The sequence below is a fragment of the Myiozetetes cayanensis genome, unplaced genomic scaffold (genome assembly GCF_022539395.1).
Source record: "Myiozetetes cayanensis isolate MyiCay16 unplaced genomic scaffold, myiCay2020 scf28, whole genome shotgun sequence".
Lineage (NCBI taxonomy): Eukaryota > Metazoa > Chordata > Aves > Passeriformes > Tyrannidae > Myiozetetes > Myiozetetes cayanensis.
Window position 1 is genome coordinate 7,403,604 of NW_026087499.1, and position 18,379 is coordinate 7,421,982.

The 18,379-nt window shown below is 56.8% G+C and overlaps 2 protein-coding genes across 5 annotated transcripts in view; both read right to left on the bottom strand.

Annotated features, from left to right (window-relative positions):
- The window catches only part of USP48 (ubiquitin specific peptidase 48), a 31,580-nt gene extending 17,530 nt beyond the window's left edge, over positions 1 to 14,050 (bottom strand). For 2 of the 4 annotated variants that reach the window (XR_007629811.1, XM_050322404.1), the window contains exons 1-11: positions 13,860 to 14,050; positions 12,879 to 12,999; positions 12,630 to 12,771; positions 11,562 to 11,689; positions 10,193 to 10,317; positions 9,556 to 9,664; positions 8,238 to 8,371; positions 7,986 to 8,068; positions 7,150 to 7,329; positions 4,280 to 4,405; positions 1,995 to 2,144 (exon numbers count right to left, since the gene is read on the bottom strand). Coding sequence is in view for 3 of the 4 variants with exons in the window: in XM_050322404.1 (XP_050178361.1) it covers positions 1,995 to 2,144; positions 4,280 to 4,405; positions 7,150 to 7,329; positions 7,986 to 8,068; positions 8,238 to 8,371; positions 9,556 to 9,664; positions 10,193 to 10,317; positions 11,562 to 11,689; positions 12,630 to 12,771; positions 12,879 to 12,999; positions 13,860 to 13,993 (1,432 nt within the window). In the remaining variant the exon portion in view is untranslated. The remainder of the gene's footprint in view (positions 1 to 1,994; positions 2,145 to 4,279; positions 4,406 to 7,149; positions 7,330 to 7,985; positions 8,069 to 8,237; positions 8,372 to 9,555; positions 9,665 to 10,192; positions 10,318 to 11,561; positions 11,690 to 12,629; positions 12,772 to 12,878; positions 13,000 to 13,859) is intronic. The other 2 variants (XM_050322402.1, XM_050322401.1) reach the window with 2 other exon arrangements.
- A 1,048-nt stretch (positions 14,051 to 15,098) lies between these two features.
- The window catches only part of HSPG2 (heparan sulfate proteoglycan 2), a 45,232-nt gene continuing 41,951 nt past the window's right edge, over positions 15,099 to 18,379 (bottom strand). The window contains 8 exon segments of the mRNA XM_050322739.1: positions 15,099 to 15,463; positions 15,988 to 16,091; positions 16,162 to 16,245; positions 16,325 to 16,395; positions 16,496 to 16,574; positions 16,721 to 16,796; positions 16,893 to 16,946; positions 17,702 to 17,839. Coding sequence (XP_050178696.1) covers positions 15,300 to 15,463; positions 15,988 to 16,091; positions 16,162 to 16,245; positions 16,325 to 16,395; positions 16,496 to 16,574; positions 16,721 to 16,796; positions 16,893 to 16,946; positions 17,702 to 17,839 — 770 coding nt within the window. The 3' untranslated portion in view covers positions 15,099 to 15,299.

Sequence of the window (18,379 nt, forward strand, 5' to 3'; positions counted from 1 at the left end):
CCCACCATCCATCGAGGGACTGATATAATATTTAAATTATGATCATACATGAAAGGCTTTTTCCACAACAGGGAGAGTTCATCAGGGTAATTTGAAAATTAAAAGCAACAACACAAAAGAATCGAGGTCAGTGTTCAGCCCATCCTTTCAGCACTCGAAATTCCAGTGTTTTTCTTATGATTCTGGGTGAGAAAGACTCACATATTTTAAAATTTACAGTGCAAATGGAAAACTGCTCAGATTTCTTGCTGAAGCAGAGCAGCGGCTTCGCCCTTGTTTGCTGAGGGAGAAGCACCTGCACAAAGCCAAGGTTCAGGAGCAGGTCAGTGCCTGTATGAGCAGGGAAATGGGTTTGGGTGACAGCCCTGTATCTCAGTACTGAGACACACTATTGATCCACAACTCCTCTGTGGGATACAGAGTGGGAAACTAGGAGGAAATCAGGAATTTTAAACCCATTTTTTGCTGCCTCGAAGGCAGCTCTGAAACTGCAGGGAAACGTGAGTCACATTTATCAACTGAACACAAATCCTTGACGTTTCCTGGGAAGGAGCAACAGAGAAGCGACAGGAAAACACAGCAGACAGGAAAACACTGTGTCTCCAGCTTGCACTGGAGCTCTGTGAAGCCTCTTTTCCTCCACAGCCTCAACCCGTGGCGTTTTCATCTTACGCAACGCCCTCCCCGCAGCCGTGACCTCCGGAGAATTCCAGCGCTGTCAGAACGGGTTTGCCAGTTTGGGATGAAAGCTGCCTCCCCCAGAAAGGACGTTTTTCTGGGGCAGACTCCACCAAGCTGGCAGGGAACGTGTCTGCACGGCTGCAGAGAGAGCCCCCAGCTCCAAGGGCTGCAGTGACGCTGCCTCTGGCCGTGCTGGGAGTGCTGTGCCCGGGCTGTGCCCACTGGGTGCCCCAGGGCGCTGCTTTGGGGGCCTGGCAGCTCCGAGTTGAGGCACAACAGCTTTACCTGCACTTGTAAAAAACCACCTTTTTTGGGGGATTAATTCCTCTGTCACGTTAGAAATGCCGAGAGCAAACTGTTTTGTTCCTGCTGAGGGAAAGCACAGTGGGATTGTGCTGCTGCTCCTTTCGGCAGGTGACTCAGGGCAGGTTGATCCCTCCAGCACAGCTCTGATCTCTCAGTGACATCTGAACACTGCTCAGGTTCACGGGGACTCAGGATGAGCTGTGACACCTTCCTGCTCCGGAGTTAAACACCTGCATTCCTGAACTGGAGGGGCAGATTGACAGGAGCAGGAGTTTCCCTTGGGCTACTCCAACCTCAGTGCTGGCAATAAAAGCTAAACATCGAATTCTCCAACGGGCCACACAATTAAACCCACTTTTAAGTCTTCAATTAGAATTTTCCTGGAGTTTTTAGGAGATGCACACAGTGAAATTCCACATGCTGGATAGACAGAGCAAGTGTCCCTACTCTTTTGAGGGAGATGGGAGGGAAAAACAAGGTGGGGAATAAAACCCCTTGTGCTGAGGTGACAAGGCACAAGGAGCAGAAGGAATGGATTAACCCCAGTCACTACAAAGCTGAGGGGTACTGGCAGGGATGGATCCACTAATTTTCTGCTGGAGGTCAGGCACTCTCCCAGTTACCTGCTGCTGAATTGGGATCACCAGCTCCCAAACCTGCCCTGAGCTGGCAAGTCGGGAGCAGCCAGTTCTTCTGCCTGGCTGCTCCTAACGAGCTGCTCAGCAGGCAGAAGAAAAGAGTCACAAAGCATGAGGCTGACTGATGGGGAAGGAGCAAGAGGGAATTAGCGACGCCAGAGGCCAAAAAAACCACCATATATATTAAAGGAGAAAAAAATAGGTTAAGGCAGGAAAAGCAGCGAGGGAAAACAAATCTAAGCATGCACGCGGAGCTTTCCTCTTGCAGAGGGCTGCGGGAATGCCTTCCAGGGAGGGCAAGGTTAGTCACAAATCATCACTAATCTTAACAGCTCTACTTAGAGAAACCCTCCACAATGTCTTACAGACCAGCTTCGGCGGGTAACCTTTGGTAGAGCTCCTTCACCTCCTCGTGTTTGATCTTCCCCCTGGCCACGCTCTGCTTGCGCATCTCGGCCATCTCGTTGCACCACTCCTCAAACTTGCAGTTATCCCTCTCCACCAGCTCCTGCAGGAAAGCTGGTGGGAGAGAAAAAAAGAAGAAAAAAAAAAAAAGGAAAGAATGTGAGGAGAAAATGCCAGCTCTGTTAGTTAATTACTGTGGGTTATCTGGGGATAACACACCTAAAAATTCCACTCCCGAGCGTGAGGACGTTGCTCTCGCCCAATATTGGTGGCTGTAGATGATTAAATGCAACGTTTTGCACCCAAGAAAATTATTTACTTTGGGGCTGGTTGCTGTGTTAAGGGGCAGCTCCTCTGTCCTGACAAGGATCCATCATTCCCAGAGGGGGATACACCCAGCTGGATACACCTGAGGCCTGTCCCGCCCTGTGATCCAGCACATTTTTGCAAACCCAAGGGCAAAGAGCCCTCAGGAGATGGGAGATAAGCACTCCAACAGAAAGGTGAGGGGAATGGGAATATTTGCTGTCATGGGTGGAAAAAACCCAAAAAACAAACCTCAGCAAGGAAAGAAAAAAGAAGATAAACCACTTCCCTCACAGGGCTGGTGTGAGGGGGAAGGGGGAAGCTCTGCTTATCTGAGGCCTTTTCCTATTTAGAATTATTTTGAAGAGCTAAAATATCTGCAGAAAGGTTAAATCTTGAGCAAAAAATATCCTCCTTGGGAGAATACCCAGCACTAAAAACCAACCAGCCTGACCTCCTTGAGGTCAGAGCCAAGTTGTGTCTCTCCACTGTCCTGGAAAAGCCGCTTTTTAACAGCATCAAAGCAAAAATGCCTCAAATTTACAGTTGCATGAAACCTCCCCACAACCACAGAGCTCGGAGCGCTGCCCTTCGCTCCCCGTTCCCTGGCAGGATTCCAGGGGAAACAAAGGCAACGCAGGAATTTGGAGCTGGGTGGGGAGGTTTTTGTTGAGTTATTGTTCTGGGCACAGGGGTAGGAGGAAAGGGGGAGCAAGACAGTTCAGGAAACAGGGCTGAAAATGCAGATCCAGGCAGGAATTAGTGCTAATTCCTGAAGTTTCGTGGCTTGGAGGGCGGGTTTTAGGGCTTGGGGGCTGGAAAAGGTTTGGGGGTGTTATTAGGGGGCAATAAGGTGTCTGATTTATAGGATTTACCCCCTCTGCAGAGATCCAAAGGGACCCACCACCTCTGCAGAAAAGGAAGGGGGAACACACCTCAGCACCAGGGGCCTAATTAACATTTCTAATCAAGCAGCAAACTGGGGAAGCATCATTAAATCCCCAGGCCAAGCCCCCAGGGAGCTCTGCCACCCCCACAGTTCCAAAGCACGGCCCAAATTCCTGCTCAGGGCTCCCAGCCTCTTGTTTTCACATCATTTATTCCTGATGTGGCAAAGATGAAGCAGTTGCAGAGGGAACCTGACATCTGTCAGGATTATTCACCTCCAGCACACAGCGTGCACTGCTCATGACATTTTAACCACGCTCTTCTCCCGCGCCTCTGGAATCCCGGTGGGATCCCTGCAGCAAATCCCAGGGGGATGATTTTCCTCCTGACCCCTTCCCATCCCAGCCAGCTGGTTAAGACAGAGAGGTCAGAGCAGGCACAGGGGAGGGATCAGCAGGTTAATATTCATTAAGTGCTGGGAAAGCCCAGGGGGTAACACTGGTCATGACACCGAGGGGCCACACGGCACATGGAGAGTGGGTAAAAATCATGGAGTCATCAACATCATGGAGTCATGGAATGGTTTGGGTTGGAAGGGACCTCGAAGATAATCCAGTCCCACCTCCTGCCATGGGCAGGGACACCTTCCACCAGCCCAGGTTGCTCCAAGGCCCTGTCCAACCTGGCCTTGGACACTTCCAGGGCTGGGGTAGCCACAGCTTCTCTGGGCACCCTGTGCCAGGGCCTGCCCACCCTCACAGCCAGGAATTCCTCTCCAATGTCTCATCTAAATCTCCCCTTTTAATTTAAAACTATTCCCCCTTGTCCTGTCCCTCCATCCCTTGTCCCCAGTCCCTCTCCAGCTGTCCTGGAGCCCCTTTAGGCCCTGGAAGGGGCTCTCAGGTCTCCCTGGAGCCTTCTCTTCTCCAGGTGAACCCCCCCAGCTCTCCTATCCTGGATCCAGAGCAGAGGGGCTCCAGCCCCCAAAACGAGGCTTGGAGCAAAATCCCAACCTGGGCAAACCCTGGACTGGCCTGGATTCCCAAAGCACTCACCTGGCACCTCGACAGTGAGGGATTTCTCCCTGGCCTGCAGCCTGTACACCAGCATGTAGGCATTCCGGGAGCAGTGGGTGCCCTTCCCACACTTGGGCTTCCGAGTCTGGGATTTCGACGGCTCCGCTGTGGGACAGAAGGGAAAACCCTCAGCAACACGGCAGCCTGATCCTCCTTCCACGGGCTCAGCTTGCCCCCTAGCCAGCTTCCCTCTGCCAGGCCTCTGTGCCAAGCACTGGGCTTGGCACGGCTCAAAAGCGCATCCCAAAGCAAGCTCCAAATCCCTCCAGCCTCTCTGGGTAAATCAAAGGCACTAAATTTAGGAGCCTGCTCTGAACCTCCCTTCTCCAAGAGCCTTTCTTCTCTCCCCACTGGAGCCTCTCCGAGCCAACAGCAACTCTTGGAAAAACATCCTTTCTCTCTTTTTTGCCTCTTGTTCTGGTGTCCTGACTCCAAAGGGAAAGAGTCAAATCCCCCAGGGAAGGAAATCGCATTTACAGGTGACCGTGGATGGGAAAAAAAAGAAACAAACACACAGAGCAAAGTTTTTGGGAGCCAACAGCCACGGGGAGGGTTGTTTTGGAGCAGCTGGTGGGGGATGCAAAGCTGTGTTGCAAGAGCTGCCGTTTCCAGATGGATTCTCAGGCAAGGAAAACACTCATCTCCAGCTGCAGCCTCAAAAATCAGACCCTTTTTAATAAAGGAAAAAAATTAAAGGAACAATGCTCCATAAGTCAAAGTAGAAATGGACCAATGAAACATTAAGAAGAAGTGTCTGTCTTTCCCAAATTCTGGAAAAATTCCTATGCCTCTCCTCCCACCATCCAGGGGACTTCCTAGACTTTATTTATTTGCATTTCCTCCAAGGACTTTCTAAATTGTTCCCACGTGTGGCCAGGGCTCTCCCCCCACCACAGACCTTCACTGTATGTCACTGACCTTCTCCTGCTGTTACATGGATTTGGAACAAAGAAAAGCCTCAGTTTTGCTCAGAACAGACAAATAACATCAAAACTTGATAAAAATACTGGGCTCCCAGCCTAGAGAGGCTCCTAAACACCCTTTAATTCTACCCTCCCAACAGCCTTGTATTGAAATACAAGAAATAAGAATACTGACTCGTGGTTAAGCATAAAACTTTACAAAAATCGAGGCCACAGTGGTTCATTTGCACCTTATTTTGCTGCTACGGGGAGGCTGAAAACAAAGGCTGAGCAGCTCTTTTGTTCCAGCCTTTCAGGGTTTAATTTTCCTTTACACCACTAGAGGTCTGGGCAGCTCCATCCCAGGCTGGGAGAGTCAGACATGAACGGGACAGAGCTGCTGGGGGCAGGCAGGACCATGGAATCACTGAGGCTGGAAAAGCCCTCCAAGATCACCCAGTCCCACCATTAACCCAGCGCTGTCCCCAAGTGCCACATCCACACCTTTGGAGCCCCTCCAGGGGTGGGGACTCTGCCACCTCCCTGGGCAGCCCCTTCCAGTGCCTGAGCACCCTTTCCATGAAGGAATTTTCCCTGATATCCAATCTAAATCTCTCGTGGCACAATTTATTCCCTCTCCTGTCCCTGTTCCCTGGGAGCAGAGCCCGACCCCCCCCAGCTCCCACCTCCTGTCAGAGCCAGAAGGTCCCCCCTGAGCCTCCTTTTCTCCAGGCTGAGCATCCCCAGCTCCCTCAGCTGCCCCCCAGAGGTTCTCCAGACCCTCTTCCCTGTGCTCCAGACCCTTCCCCAGCTCCATTGCCCATCCCTGGGCACAGTCAGGCAGGTGAGGTCACTGAAATGGCAGAAGGAGGTTCATGATCACACTAAACTTAATCCTTTCCCTTAAGGATGCTTTAAAGAAAGGCCACATTCCATGAATTCCAACCAAAGCAAAGCATCCTGGTGAGCCAGCGCTCCTGGGAATGGATTCCTTGCACTGCAAGTGGAATTTCTTATTAATTTCCCTGTTTTCCCCCACCGAGAAGCACCTGCACTACGGAACACTGAGCCCCTGCACAGCCCAGCACTCAAAATGCCAATTAAACACTCTCATTTATTGGCTGCAGAGTGAGAACCCAGCAGGTCCAGCCTCAGCCCAAGCTCTCCAAGAAATCCCCAGGAAATGCAGAGCAGGAACACGGTGATCTGGGCAGCACAGGACGAGCCAGCAACGGGAAAACAGAAAAGCAGAACTCAAAGGAGGTTTTGTTGAGTTATTGTTTTGGGCACAGGGGTAGGAGGAAAGGGACAGCAAGACAGCTCAGGAAACAGGGCTGAAAATGCAGATCCAGGCAGGAGTTAGTGCTAATTCCTGAAGTTTCACAGCTTGAAGGGCGAGTTTTAGGGTTGGGGGGGGCTGGAAAAGATTTGGGGATGTTATTAGGGGCAATAAGGTATCTGATTTATAGGATTTACCCCCTCTGCAGAGATCCAAAGGGACCCACCAGAGCAAAAAGGCAGTTTTAGCTTCCAACTTGTTATTTGGATCAAGATTTTTGTTTTGAACTGCCTCTAAGCCAGACAGCTCAGTGGAAATAAGGCCATAACAAGTTAAGGAAACTGAAAGTATTCCCATTATCAGTTCCCCACCAGCTGAGGAAGCAGTGCTTGCCTGTTGCACCCCGATAGGAGCTGCAGCCCGAGTTATCAGCACCTTATCTGCCATGTGGCAGCCAGAGAAATACTAGTGGAGCTGCTCACGAGGTGTAAACACTCACACAGGGCCGAAACCCAGCAAATCTGGCTGCAATCCCCAGAAGTGCCGCTTCACACCCTCCTCAGAGCCACGACATCACCCGGGAGCTTCGGGGAGCAACAGGAGGCTGGACCCGTGGCTTTGGGGAAAGGAGCTGCTTGAAAAGGGCACTGACAGCTGAAAGGTTTTACCTAGATCTTCCTCAATGCCCAGCTGCAGCTTCTTGCCCTCCATCTTCTCGATGTCCTCGTCGTTGAACTTGTACCACTCGCCCGTCTGCGGGTCCTTGACGTGGGCGATGTAGTGGCCGGAGTAGGCGCTGACGCCGCGGTGGATGAGGACGGCGCTCAGCTCGTACACGTACACACCATCTGCAAGGGCACCAGCACCGCTCACACACAGCTCCAGGGCCAGCAGCACAAAGCCCTGCTTCCCCAAAGCTCTGAGTCTGCACCCGGCAGCAAACGCCGCACTCAAACTTGCAGCTTCCCGGGACCTCGCTAAGGAGGTTGTGGCTTCCACGAGCCACTTAATGAGGATGTTTGTTTGAAACACAGGCTTCAAACAGCTCTTGGCATCATTTCCCATCAAAAAGAGGATTCAGAGGAACCACAGAACAGCTTGAGTTGGAAGAGACCTTAAAGCCCATTTTGTTCTACGGGCAGGAACACCTCCCACCAGCCCAGGTTGCTCCAAGCCCCATCCAACCTGGCCTTGGACACTTCCAGGGATCCAGGGGCAGCCACAGCTTCTCTGGGCACCCTGTGCCAGGGCCTGCCCATCCTCACAGCCAGGAATTCCTTCCCAATATCCCATCCAACCCTGCCCTCCTGAGCTACAGGCGCTCCAAGCCCCACACAGGTCACTGGCACTGCAGAAAGATGGGTGTGTACAGACTCCTCCAGCACAGATAAAGAAGGAAATTCCTGGCTCCAAGGGAAGGATTTCTTCTTAAACAGAATCCCAGAGACCTCTCATCTGCTGACAGACTACGGGTAAAGACAACAACCAACCTCCCCAAACTCACTTTTCTGCTCCATGAAAGGCTCCATGTCCAGCAGCTCCGAGAAGCCAATGTAGGTGTTCAGCTTCTTCTTGTGACCAGTTTGCCTGTGCAGGGGCAAAGCTTCGGCTCAGGGCACAGCAACAACAGCTCAGCCCCCACAAATAACACCCCCTGACCACCCCAGAGAAGCTCAGACACCCCCTGACCCCTCAATTAAAGCAGGAAGAGCCGAGCAGGTGCTTCCCAAAGGGCTTGCAGGGTGTTCCCACTGACCTGTCGAACACGAAGCGCATGAGCTGCAGGTTGAGGGTGCAGGGCAGGCTGAGCAGGCGGATCTTCCTCGTGGCATTCTGCTTGCTCTGACAAGTCTCACAAAAGTAACGATTGTCCCCTTCTAATTTTTCTTCCTGAGTGTGGAGAGAGGGAGAGGGAGAGGTGTGGAGAACAGCTCAGCACCGAAAAGCCAACTGAGCCACTCGAGAGCTGGAGACTGAAAGCAGCGAAGTGATTTGAACTGTTTGAGTCTCTTTCCGGCTGCTCTTCCCTAATTAATCTCTCAGTTAAAAGACACACTAATAACTGCACATTGCAGCATGGCCAGAGCAGGTCTGCTCTCACTTTAAGGACAATTTTAGACCGATTCCAAGTTGTCAGGTCTCTCACCAGACCAGCAGGTTTGCTCTTTGCTTCACTGGGTTGGTTTAGACCAAAAGAAAATAATTAAATCACCCCTTTTACGACTTCACGTGGCCCAAGTTAATGCAAAGCCACATTTCAGCCTGCAAGCTCCAACCCTCTGCTCAGCCACCCAAAATCACCCTGCAAGAGTCACCATCTGAGCCTAAGCAGACCCAAGGGCAGGATTAGTCCAGAGGAGAATTCCAACCCCCCCAAACAAGGTCACCGGGTGGTTTTGGGTGAAGGAGGAGCAGACAAACATCAAGTTCACCAATTCAGGCGTTTTAATTCGTGCACCCAAACCAGTTTTTTTTCATGGCAGACCTTCCACAGGCAGAGCAACCGGTTTGCTGAGTGCAGCAGCAGCAGCCAGGGAGCTCAGGGGCAGGGGCTCAGCTTAGCTGTGTCCTAAAGATTGCGAGTGGAATCCGCACCTCAGCGTGCTGGAGCTGAACTTCGGATGCAGGCAAATTTTCAAGCTGAATTAGGAGCCCTTGCAGCTGTTCCCAAAGCTATTCCCGGCGCTCCCCAGTATTTCTGAGAGCACGTTTTCCAGCAGGGAATGTCTCCTGTTGCTGTGCAGATGAGCACTGACACAGAAAACACAGAACCCAGCCCTTCTCCCCGTGCTATCCGTGGCAAAGCACGCAGGGACTTATTCCCAACTTTCCTGGGAAAGAATTTTAACTTAAAATGCAGCTTCCAAGTGCTTTTTAAAGCCATAACACAAACAAGGAGTGGCTCTGTGCCTCAATCCTCATTTTTTTGCGTCCCACAGAAAGAAACATTTTCACTTGGATGCATCTGACTGAGCCAACTTGCTCCAATGCCGACCTCGAAGGCTGTGAATTGGAGGAAGGAATTTAAACTCCTGGCTAAAAATAGCAGCATTCCAACCCCAACGAGCTCCTACCTTGAGGAATTCTGTTATACAGTCTGTCAGCTGTTTGTGTCCTTGGATGTTTAACTCCAGCTCGTAAAATTTGGACACCAGTTTGGATTCTCTGCCACACTGGTTGCAGCTGGGATTGGAAAGAAGACAAAGATATCTGAGGGCAGGTCATGGTTCATGTGTCCCAGCCACAAGTTAAATATTCCTTGGACAACACCAGGAGGAAAAAGTGGTGCAAATGGCACAACAGCAGCTACCAGGACCTGTTACAGCTCACATGCATCGTTTTGTACCATTTTTGAGGTGAAATCTGCACCATTTGCTGTCATTTTTAAGGTGAAATCTGCAGGTCTGAGAATGCAGGAGTGAAAATACAACCCCCAGGATGCCCTTTTCTGGCTGCAGGATTCGCCATTCCCTTAACTCACTTGCAGGTTTAACTGGTGAATTTTCATTAAAGGACTAAAAGCAGCTGGAGAAGTGAGACAGCAACAACACAGGTATAGAAACAGGACATTAAAAGCTTAAAAATCCCTCAGAAAAGGCTTCTGCAGCAGCTCACCTGCCTGGTCCCACTGCAGGAGGGATCTTCCCCTCTCAAATCCTTCTGAAAAATTCAAATATTCACCAGAAGGTTCTTCCCAAAGGCAATACTCACACAGTGACATAGGCATACTCTCCACAGAACTGCTTCTGCACGATGTTCCTGACATCTGGGTTTTTCTGTTTGGATAAAGTATCTTCCAGTAGGGACATGAACAGCTTGGAAAACTCCTGGGCATCCTAAAAAGAGAGAAACCCGAGTTCATTAACAACCCCACCACAGCACAGCCACAGCCCTGGCACTAATTAACTACTAATTACCCCGAGCCCCATACACAGGCTGCACCCAGGCTCTGTGCACTGAATGGAAAATGAAGACTAGTTGGGAGAATTGAAGAGAAAAAAAAGAGGAATTTGGCTAAAAGGAGTGTGAGGCCCCCAGGGTGGGAGCAGGGCTGAGCTGCCCTGGCCCCCAGCCAGCCCTGCCGGGGGGTTTGACTCCTGCCCTGCTCTTCCCAGGGCTCTGGAAGGAATAAAAACCCTCCTGGGGAGCTTTCTGGCCCCTTGAGTCTTGGTTTTCCAAGCTCAGCTTGCAGAGCCAGCGCTCCCTGCTCGGAGCAGAGGGGAGCAGGGCAATGAAAACACCCCAAAACCGAGGCTGCCCCGAGGTTGATCCCTGCCAGGCTCCCGAGCTTCCCCACGCCCAGCTCGGGAGTTTCCTCTCCCACCCTGGCTCTGTTCTTCCAAAAACAAACAGCTTTTGGCCTCTCCCAGCTGCCCTTTTGGTGTCCCTGGTTGGCAGGGACTGTTTCCTTCCCCTCCTGGTCCTCCCAAGGAATTCCCTGCTGGTGCTCCGGCCCTTCCTCCAACCACCTCTGTTATTTCTCCAAGTGGATTTCCAAGCCCCTCTCCCGAGCTCTCTCCAGCTGCAGCCCCACAGGATCCTACAGCACTTTTACCCTGGCTGGCTCCCAGTGATCCCACCAGGATCTCCTCGCCCTGGGAGGGCCCTAAAACCTCCCCAACCACCCACTGGGGTGGAACAGATCGTGGGACACCCACAAGAGGACCCTCACGGCAGCTCTGGCTCCTCCCTGGCTCAGTGCCAGGGCCACCAGGCACTACAGCATTCCCTGTCTCCATCCCATCACTCCCTCATCTCCTGTCCTCGTCCCATCGCTCTTTGTCCTCATCCCATCACTCCCTGGCCCCATCCCATCGCTCCCTGGCCCCATCCCATCGCTCCCTCTCTCCATCCCATCGCTCCCTCGCCCCATCCCATCACTCCCTGGCCCCATCCCATCGCTCCCTGGCCCCATCCCATCGCTCTCTGGCCCCCTCTTGACCCCGCTGTGCTCCGGAAGGGCCCAGAACCCCACTCCTCCCTTCATGTTTGCCCCCAGCAGCAAGACCCGGCTGAGGAACAGCCAAACCAAGATCCAAGGGCAATTCCAGGTCCCTGGAATGGCCAGGCCCCCACGCACCTGCTGCTGGGCCGTGTCCAGCCCCAGGGCCTTGACGAAGGCCGAGGGGTCGATGTAGCGCCGTTTGCTGTTCTGCAGCAGCGCAAACAGGTACTGCAGGTGCTCACAGATACTCTGGGGCTCGTAGTCTGGGGGAAAACACAAGGCACAGCCAGGAATTCAGGACAGGGAGGGATTGATCCAGGTGTTTTGCCCGTTCTGGCTTTGTCAGGGTGAGTTTTGTGACTAGAAATGGTGGGTTTAGTTGTCGGGAGAACTGAAAAGGGTTCGTGTTGGTGATGAGGGCAAATCCCAGCACATGGGATTTAGGTTAGAATGATTTAGGTTGGAAAACACCCTTGGGATCACGGAGTCCAACTGTAAATATTTGCTCTCTGCACCTCCCTGACAGGAGGGTGGAGCTGAGGGGGGTCGGGCTCTGTTCCCAGGGAACAAGGGACAGGAGGAGAGGAAATGGCCTTGAGCTGTGCCAGGGTAGGTTTAGGGAAAATTCCTTCATGGAAAAATTCCTTCATGCTCAGGCATGGAAGGGGCTGCCCAGGCAGGTGGTGGAGTCCCCATCCCTGTAGGTTTTCCTGAAACATGTGGATGTGGCACTTGGGGACATGGTTTAGGGATGAACAGGGCAGTGCTGGGGGAATGGTTGGGCTTGATGATCTTGGAGGGCTTTTCCAGCCTCAGTGATTCCATGATTCCATCCCACAGAGCCCAGCACGAGCTGGGAGTGAGGGGTTTAAGCAGCACATGCTTCTGATTTACCCAAAATGGTGAAACATCATTAAAACCACCGTAAACCAGCAGGACTGAGGTGGCTGTGCTGACCCAGAGCACCCACAGGGAGCAGCTGGGAGCCTCAATCCTACCTGGAATCTCAATTCCTGCCCTCCCATGGGATAAGTGCAGCTCTCTGAGAGCCCAGGTCAGCCCTGATCCATGTGTTCCACCCCCAGCACCACCACTGCAGCTTCCCCCCCTAAAAACCCTCCTGCTGAGCCTATCCCAGAGCCAACACCCAGTGTGGGGAGGAAAGGAGGGTCTTCCCCTCTCCCAGGAGGACGTGCCACCCACCTGTGTCCTTGGGGACGCCGTCGCTGCAGGCGCTGGGACACAGGTAGAGCGCCTGGCGCAGCTCCAGGTTCAGGAACCACATCTGCAGGAAGGTGTTCACGTAGCACGTGGCCCCCAGGTTGGTCAGGCCCACGAAGGCGTTCTGTGGGGTGGGGGTGGGACACACAAAGGGTCAGGAGCGGCCTCCCCTCGTCCCCTGGCGCCGGGGAAGGCAGGGGGTGGGTTTTTGGGGGGGGTTTCGGGGGGTACCTTCTTGCGGCGCTCGCAGTTGGGGTCGTCGATGTTGTGGAAGCTGTTCTCGTCGATCTCGCCCAGCCACACGTGCTCCCCGATGCCCACCAGGCAGTTGGGGTTCCCCCGGCAGTTCCTCCTGGGAGAACGGACCCCAAGTGTCACCCCCACGTCCCCCTGGGGGCGGGGGGAGGGGGCAGGGCAAGGGGGGGCCCCGTTAGGATGAAGGGAGGGAATGCAGTGGGATACGGTCACATCCACCCTGAAAATGGTGGTTATAGGGACAAAAAAAGGGGATGGAGAAGGTCAGAGGGAGGGGAAGGGGGAACCCAGGGATGTAGGGGCGGGTCCCCTATATCTGAGGAGTCAGGCAACAAGAGGGATCTGCCAGATTTGAGGAGCCAGGCAGGGAGAGGGGTCCCCCACAACCCCAAGGTGGAAGAGTCCCTACATCTCAAGAGTTAGGCAAGGACAGGGGTTCCCTAAACTCCAGGGGTTCCCCCATATCTGAGGAGCCAGGCAGGGATAGAAGTTCCCTACAACCCCAGGGTCCCCCAATACGTGGAGAGGAACAAGCAAGGAGAGGTGTCCCCTGCAACCCCACTGGAGGGATTCCCCTATATCTGAAGGGCTGAGCAACGAGGGGTCCCCCCCAATGCCAGGGTGGTGCCCTGAATTTGGGGAGCCAGGCAGGGACAGGGGGTTCCCCCAACCCGAGGGATCCCCTAAATCCGTGGAGCTGCACAGGGAGGGCTGAGCCCCCCCCTCCCCAAAACCCGAGGGATCCCTAAAGGGCAGGGAGCCCCCCCATCTCGGGGGGGGAGGGAGTACGGGGGGACCCCAGGTCGGAGGAGCCCCAAACTCCGAAGACGGGCAGAGAGGGGGGTTCAGTGCCCGGGGAAGCCCCCAAACCCCAGGGGTGGGCGGAGGGAGGTGCTGGGTGCCCAGGGGACGCCCCGGCCCCCCTGGGGCGGCGCGGGAGGGGCCGTGCGGCGGTACCGGCAGGCTCCGCGCTGGCAGGGCTCCAGCCGGACGCGATAGGCCGCCTCGATGTGCTCCTGCGCCACCGCCTCGGGCGGCACCGTCTCGGTCCAGCGCCACGCCGCCTTCTCCAGCTGCAGCCGCGGCGCCATCGCCGCCGGTGCCCGCGGGGCCGCCCGGCACGGCCCGTCCCCGGCCCGTCCCCGGCCTTGTCCCGGTCCTTGTCCCGGTCCGGCCCCGGTCCCGCCCGGCCCCTCCCGCCGCCCTCAGGGCCGATGACGACACGAGCGCGACGCGCGCGAGGCGCTGACGTTGCGGGGCAGGGCCGCGCGAGCCGAAAGGGGCGGGGCTTGTGCCGTCATGGGCGGGGCTTGGAAATTCAACGGGAGGGCTTGTGCTCTCCGGGGGCGGGGCTTGGGCACGGGGGCGGGGCTTGGGCTCGCTGTGGGCGGGGTTTGGGGCAGAACACAGAGCGGGTTTGTGGCGCGTGGGGCGGGGCTTCATGCCAAGGGGGCGTGGCCTGTCCGTACTCGGGGCAGCGCTGGGTCCTAGTGCCCGCCCGCCCGCCGCGCCATGCAGCCCCGAGCAGAAACGATAAGTCCTTTGCCCCCCGACACACCCCCAGCAAGTCTATGGCACGCCCCGAACTGTGCCATAGCACCCTGAACGCCTATACACCCTCCACCCCCTACACCCTCATATTACACCCCTTGCACCCCAATGCCTCACACCCCAGACCTTCTGCCCCCCCACCATAACCCCCACACCGTCCCTCTCCCACACTACACCTGTCCTGCAGCCCAACAAAAAACCCTTCCATCCTGCAGCCCCTATTCCGTAACCCCCCACACAGCCCCCACACCATTCCTCCCACCCCAAAATCCTCCCACTGTCCCCACTCGAGCCCCACACCATCCCCCCTCTATACCACGCCTCTCCTCTACCCCCACAGCACTCCCCAAACATCATCCCCCGTACTCCTACATCACCCCCAGACCCTCATACCCCCATCCCATTCCCCCTGCTCCCCAATTCCACCCCTCTTCCACACCAACCCCTATAACCTGAACCCCTGCACCCCCACCCCATTTCCCCTACCCCCTCCCAGCCCCCCGCGCCCCAAAGCCCCGACAGAGCCCCCCAGACACGGCAGCCGCAGTGGTTGTCTCTCCTTTAATAGCTGTCCCCGCGGGGGGGTTCCCCCAGCACCCCGATTGTCCCTCGCGCCCCCCCCGGCCCCCGCACCACCCCGGGGGCCCCAGGCGGCCCGGCCGCCCCGGCACAGCTTCGGGGGCCGCTGGGAGAGGGTGTAAGCATTTTTGGGGGTCCCGGCCCCCCCCCGGGCTCACCCCGGGGCAGCGAAGCACCGTTTCCTCCTGACGGTTTTGTGGTTTTTTTTTTTTTTGGAAAAGAGTAAAATCGGCCAAATTCCCCCCAAACTGTGTTCTGGAGGGGTCATTAGGAGGGGCAGGGGGGCACGGGGGCCCCCCCCACGGCGCCGTGCCGCAGGTCGATGGGGTGGGGGGGGATCCCGGCGGACTCCAGCGCCAGTCCCCGCACGCAGCCCGAGATCCCGGAGCTGAACTTGCCCGCGGTGAGGGCGCGGGGGTCGGGGGCTCCGCCTGGGGGGACACGGGGGGCACGTTTTGGGGGGGCACGCCCTGGGCTGGGCCATGTCCTGGCCCCGGGCACCTGCCCTCGGCCAGCCCACGGCCCAGCAGTGGCCTCATCCCGTGTCCCATCCATGTGCACCCTGTGTCCCACCCCGTGTCCATCCCATGGCCCATCCCCTGTCCTACCCTGTGTCCCACTCCATGTCCACCCCATGTCCCACCCCGTGTCCATTCCATGTCCTATCTTGTGTCCCACCCAGTGTCATCAGGCATCCCATGTCCCACACAGTGTCCCACCCCATATTCATCCCACGTCCCACCCTGTGTCCTACCCAGTGTCCTATCCCACGTGTCGTCCATCCCGCGTCCCACCCTGTGTCTCACCCCGTGTCCATCCCACGTTCCATTCCATGTCCATCCCATCTCCACCCCATGAATGCCCCACGTCCCATCTTATGTTCCACTTGGTGTCCCACCCCATCTCCTATCCCATGTCCCACTGTCCCTCCCACATCCCCCCGTGTCCCACATACCCACGTAGACGTCGCCCTCGGTGTTGGCCATGATGTTGGATCCGGGGGATTCCCCACTCACCGGCTCCTCCCCGTCCACCTGGAGCTGCCCACGCCGGCCCTCCCTGCGGGGCACAGTCAGCACCCACACCCCAACCCCAACCCCGACCCCCAGCCCCTCCCGACCCCACCCACCTGGTCACCGTCACCCGGTGCCACTCGCCGTCGTTGACAGGATCCTCAGAGACGATGGTGGCCTCGCCACTGCCCAGCTGGTAACTGTGTGGGGGGCATGGGGTCAGCCTGGGGGGCCCCTCGGGGGGCACAGGTACCCCGGTCACCCCTGGGCCCCGCTCACCTGAACACCAGGTGCCCGTCCTTCAACCCCAGTCCCAGGAAATCTTTGGCTTTGCCGCCCTCGCCAGGCTCCTGCGGGCACAGGGAGGGCTGAGCGGGCTGGGGGCACCCCGACCCCCTGCCCTGAGGGGGCTGAGCCCCCCCAGAGCCCACCCTGGCCCCCCGAGCTCACCATGCCGTGCCACAGCAGCAGCCCGTGGGCGCTGAGCGTCCGCAGCTCCAGCTCGATGGTCTCGGGCGCCTCGGGGGGGCTGTGAGGGGAGGGGTTGGTGGGGGACACCACCCAAAAAAAGGGGTTATGCCGTGGGGAGGGGGGTGCAGCACCCAAAAATGGGGGTGATGCCATGGGTGGGGGTGCAGCCCCTGCTCAGGGTGTCCTGTCCCCGGTGTCACTCACCCACGGGGGAAGAGGTGCCCGGGAAGAGCCAGGTAGGATCCGTCCTGGAACGTGGCACTGAACTGTCCTGGGGCGTCTGGGGGTTACATGGAGGGTCAAGGGGAGTGGGGTGAAGAGGGCATCCCACCCAGCCTTTGGGTGGAAAATGGGGGAGATGGGAGCAGGGACCCACCGCCGCCCCCGCTGCCCTCCTGCCAGTCGTGCTCCAGCTGTGCCAGCGCCGAGCCTGCGGGAGAGAGGGGAGATGGGGGACACGTGTGCCCTCCGTGTCCCCAGTGCCCCCTCCACGTCTCCAACTGTCCTCAAGTACCCCCCTCGTGTGTCCCCAGGTGTCCCCAAGTGCCCTCCCAGTGTCTCCAGGTGTTCCCCCATCTCCCCAGGTGTCTCCAAGTGTCCCAGATATCCCCAAATACTCCCCACGAGTGTATCTATCCCCAGTAGTGTCCCCAGCTGCCCTCCCCATGTCCCCAGGTGTCCCTCCATCTCCCCATGTATCCCCAAGTGTTCCCCATGTGTGTCTCCTCTGCTGTGTCCCCAAGTGTCCTCCCCATGTCCCCAGGTGTCTCCAAATGCCCTCAGGTGTCCCCAGGTATGTCTCCCCAGTGTCCCCAGGTGGCTTCAAGTCCCTAAGTACCCCGAAGGATTCCCCAAGTGTGTGTCCCCGCCATGTCCCCAGGTGTCCCCCTGTGTCCCCAGATGTCCCCAAGGGTCTCCAGGTGTTCCTACGTGTCCCCAGCTCACCGTGTCCCCAGGTGTCTCCAAGTGTCCCCAAAACCCCCGTCCTGTGTCCCCATCCCTGTGTCTTTTCACATCCCCTTGTGTCCCCCCACGTCCCCAGGTGACCTGACCCCTCTCTCTGTGTCCCCAAGTGTCGCCAGGTGTTCCCCGCTGCCCCCCTGTCCCCGTGTCCCCTCACGGTGCTGGCAGTGTCCCCAGGTGTTCCCGGTGCCCCCCCTGCCCCCTGTCCCCGTGTCCCCTCACGGTGCTGGCAGCGGGCCCCGCCGTGCCCGGGGGGGCAGTGGCAGGAGCCGTGGGCGCAGGTGCCGCCGTGCAGGCAGGGCCGGGAGGGCCCGCAGGCCTCGGCCTCCTCCTCCTCCTCCTCCTGCTCACAGCGCGGGCCTGGGGACAGTGGGGACAGCGGGGACACCGTGACACGGTGGCACAGCGGTGGGGGGACACGGCACACGCATGCACATGGCATGTGGGGCACCCGGGCACGGGGGCTGCGGGGCACACGTGTGCGAGCTGTGTGTGCACGCACGGCACGTGTGTCTGCAGGGCATGCACAGGCACAGCACACACAGAGCACACACTGCACACACAGTGCACACACACAGAGCACACACACAGAGCACACACAGTGCACACACTGTGCACACACAGAGCACACACACAGAGCACACACAGAGCACACACAGAGCACACACAGAGCACACACAGTGCACACACAGAGCACACACAGAGCACACACAGAGCACACACAGAGCACACAGAGTGCACACACAGAGCACACACACACAGCACACACAGTGCACACACACAGAGCACACACACAGAGCACACACAGTGCACACACAGAGCACACACAGTGCACACACACAGAGCACACACACAGTGCACACACACAGTGCACACACAGTGCACACACAGTGCACACAC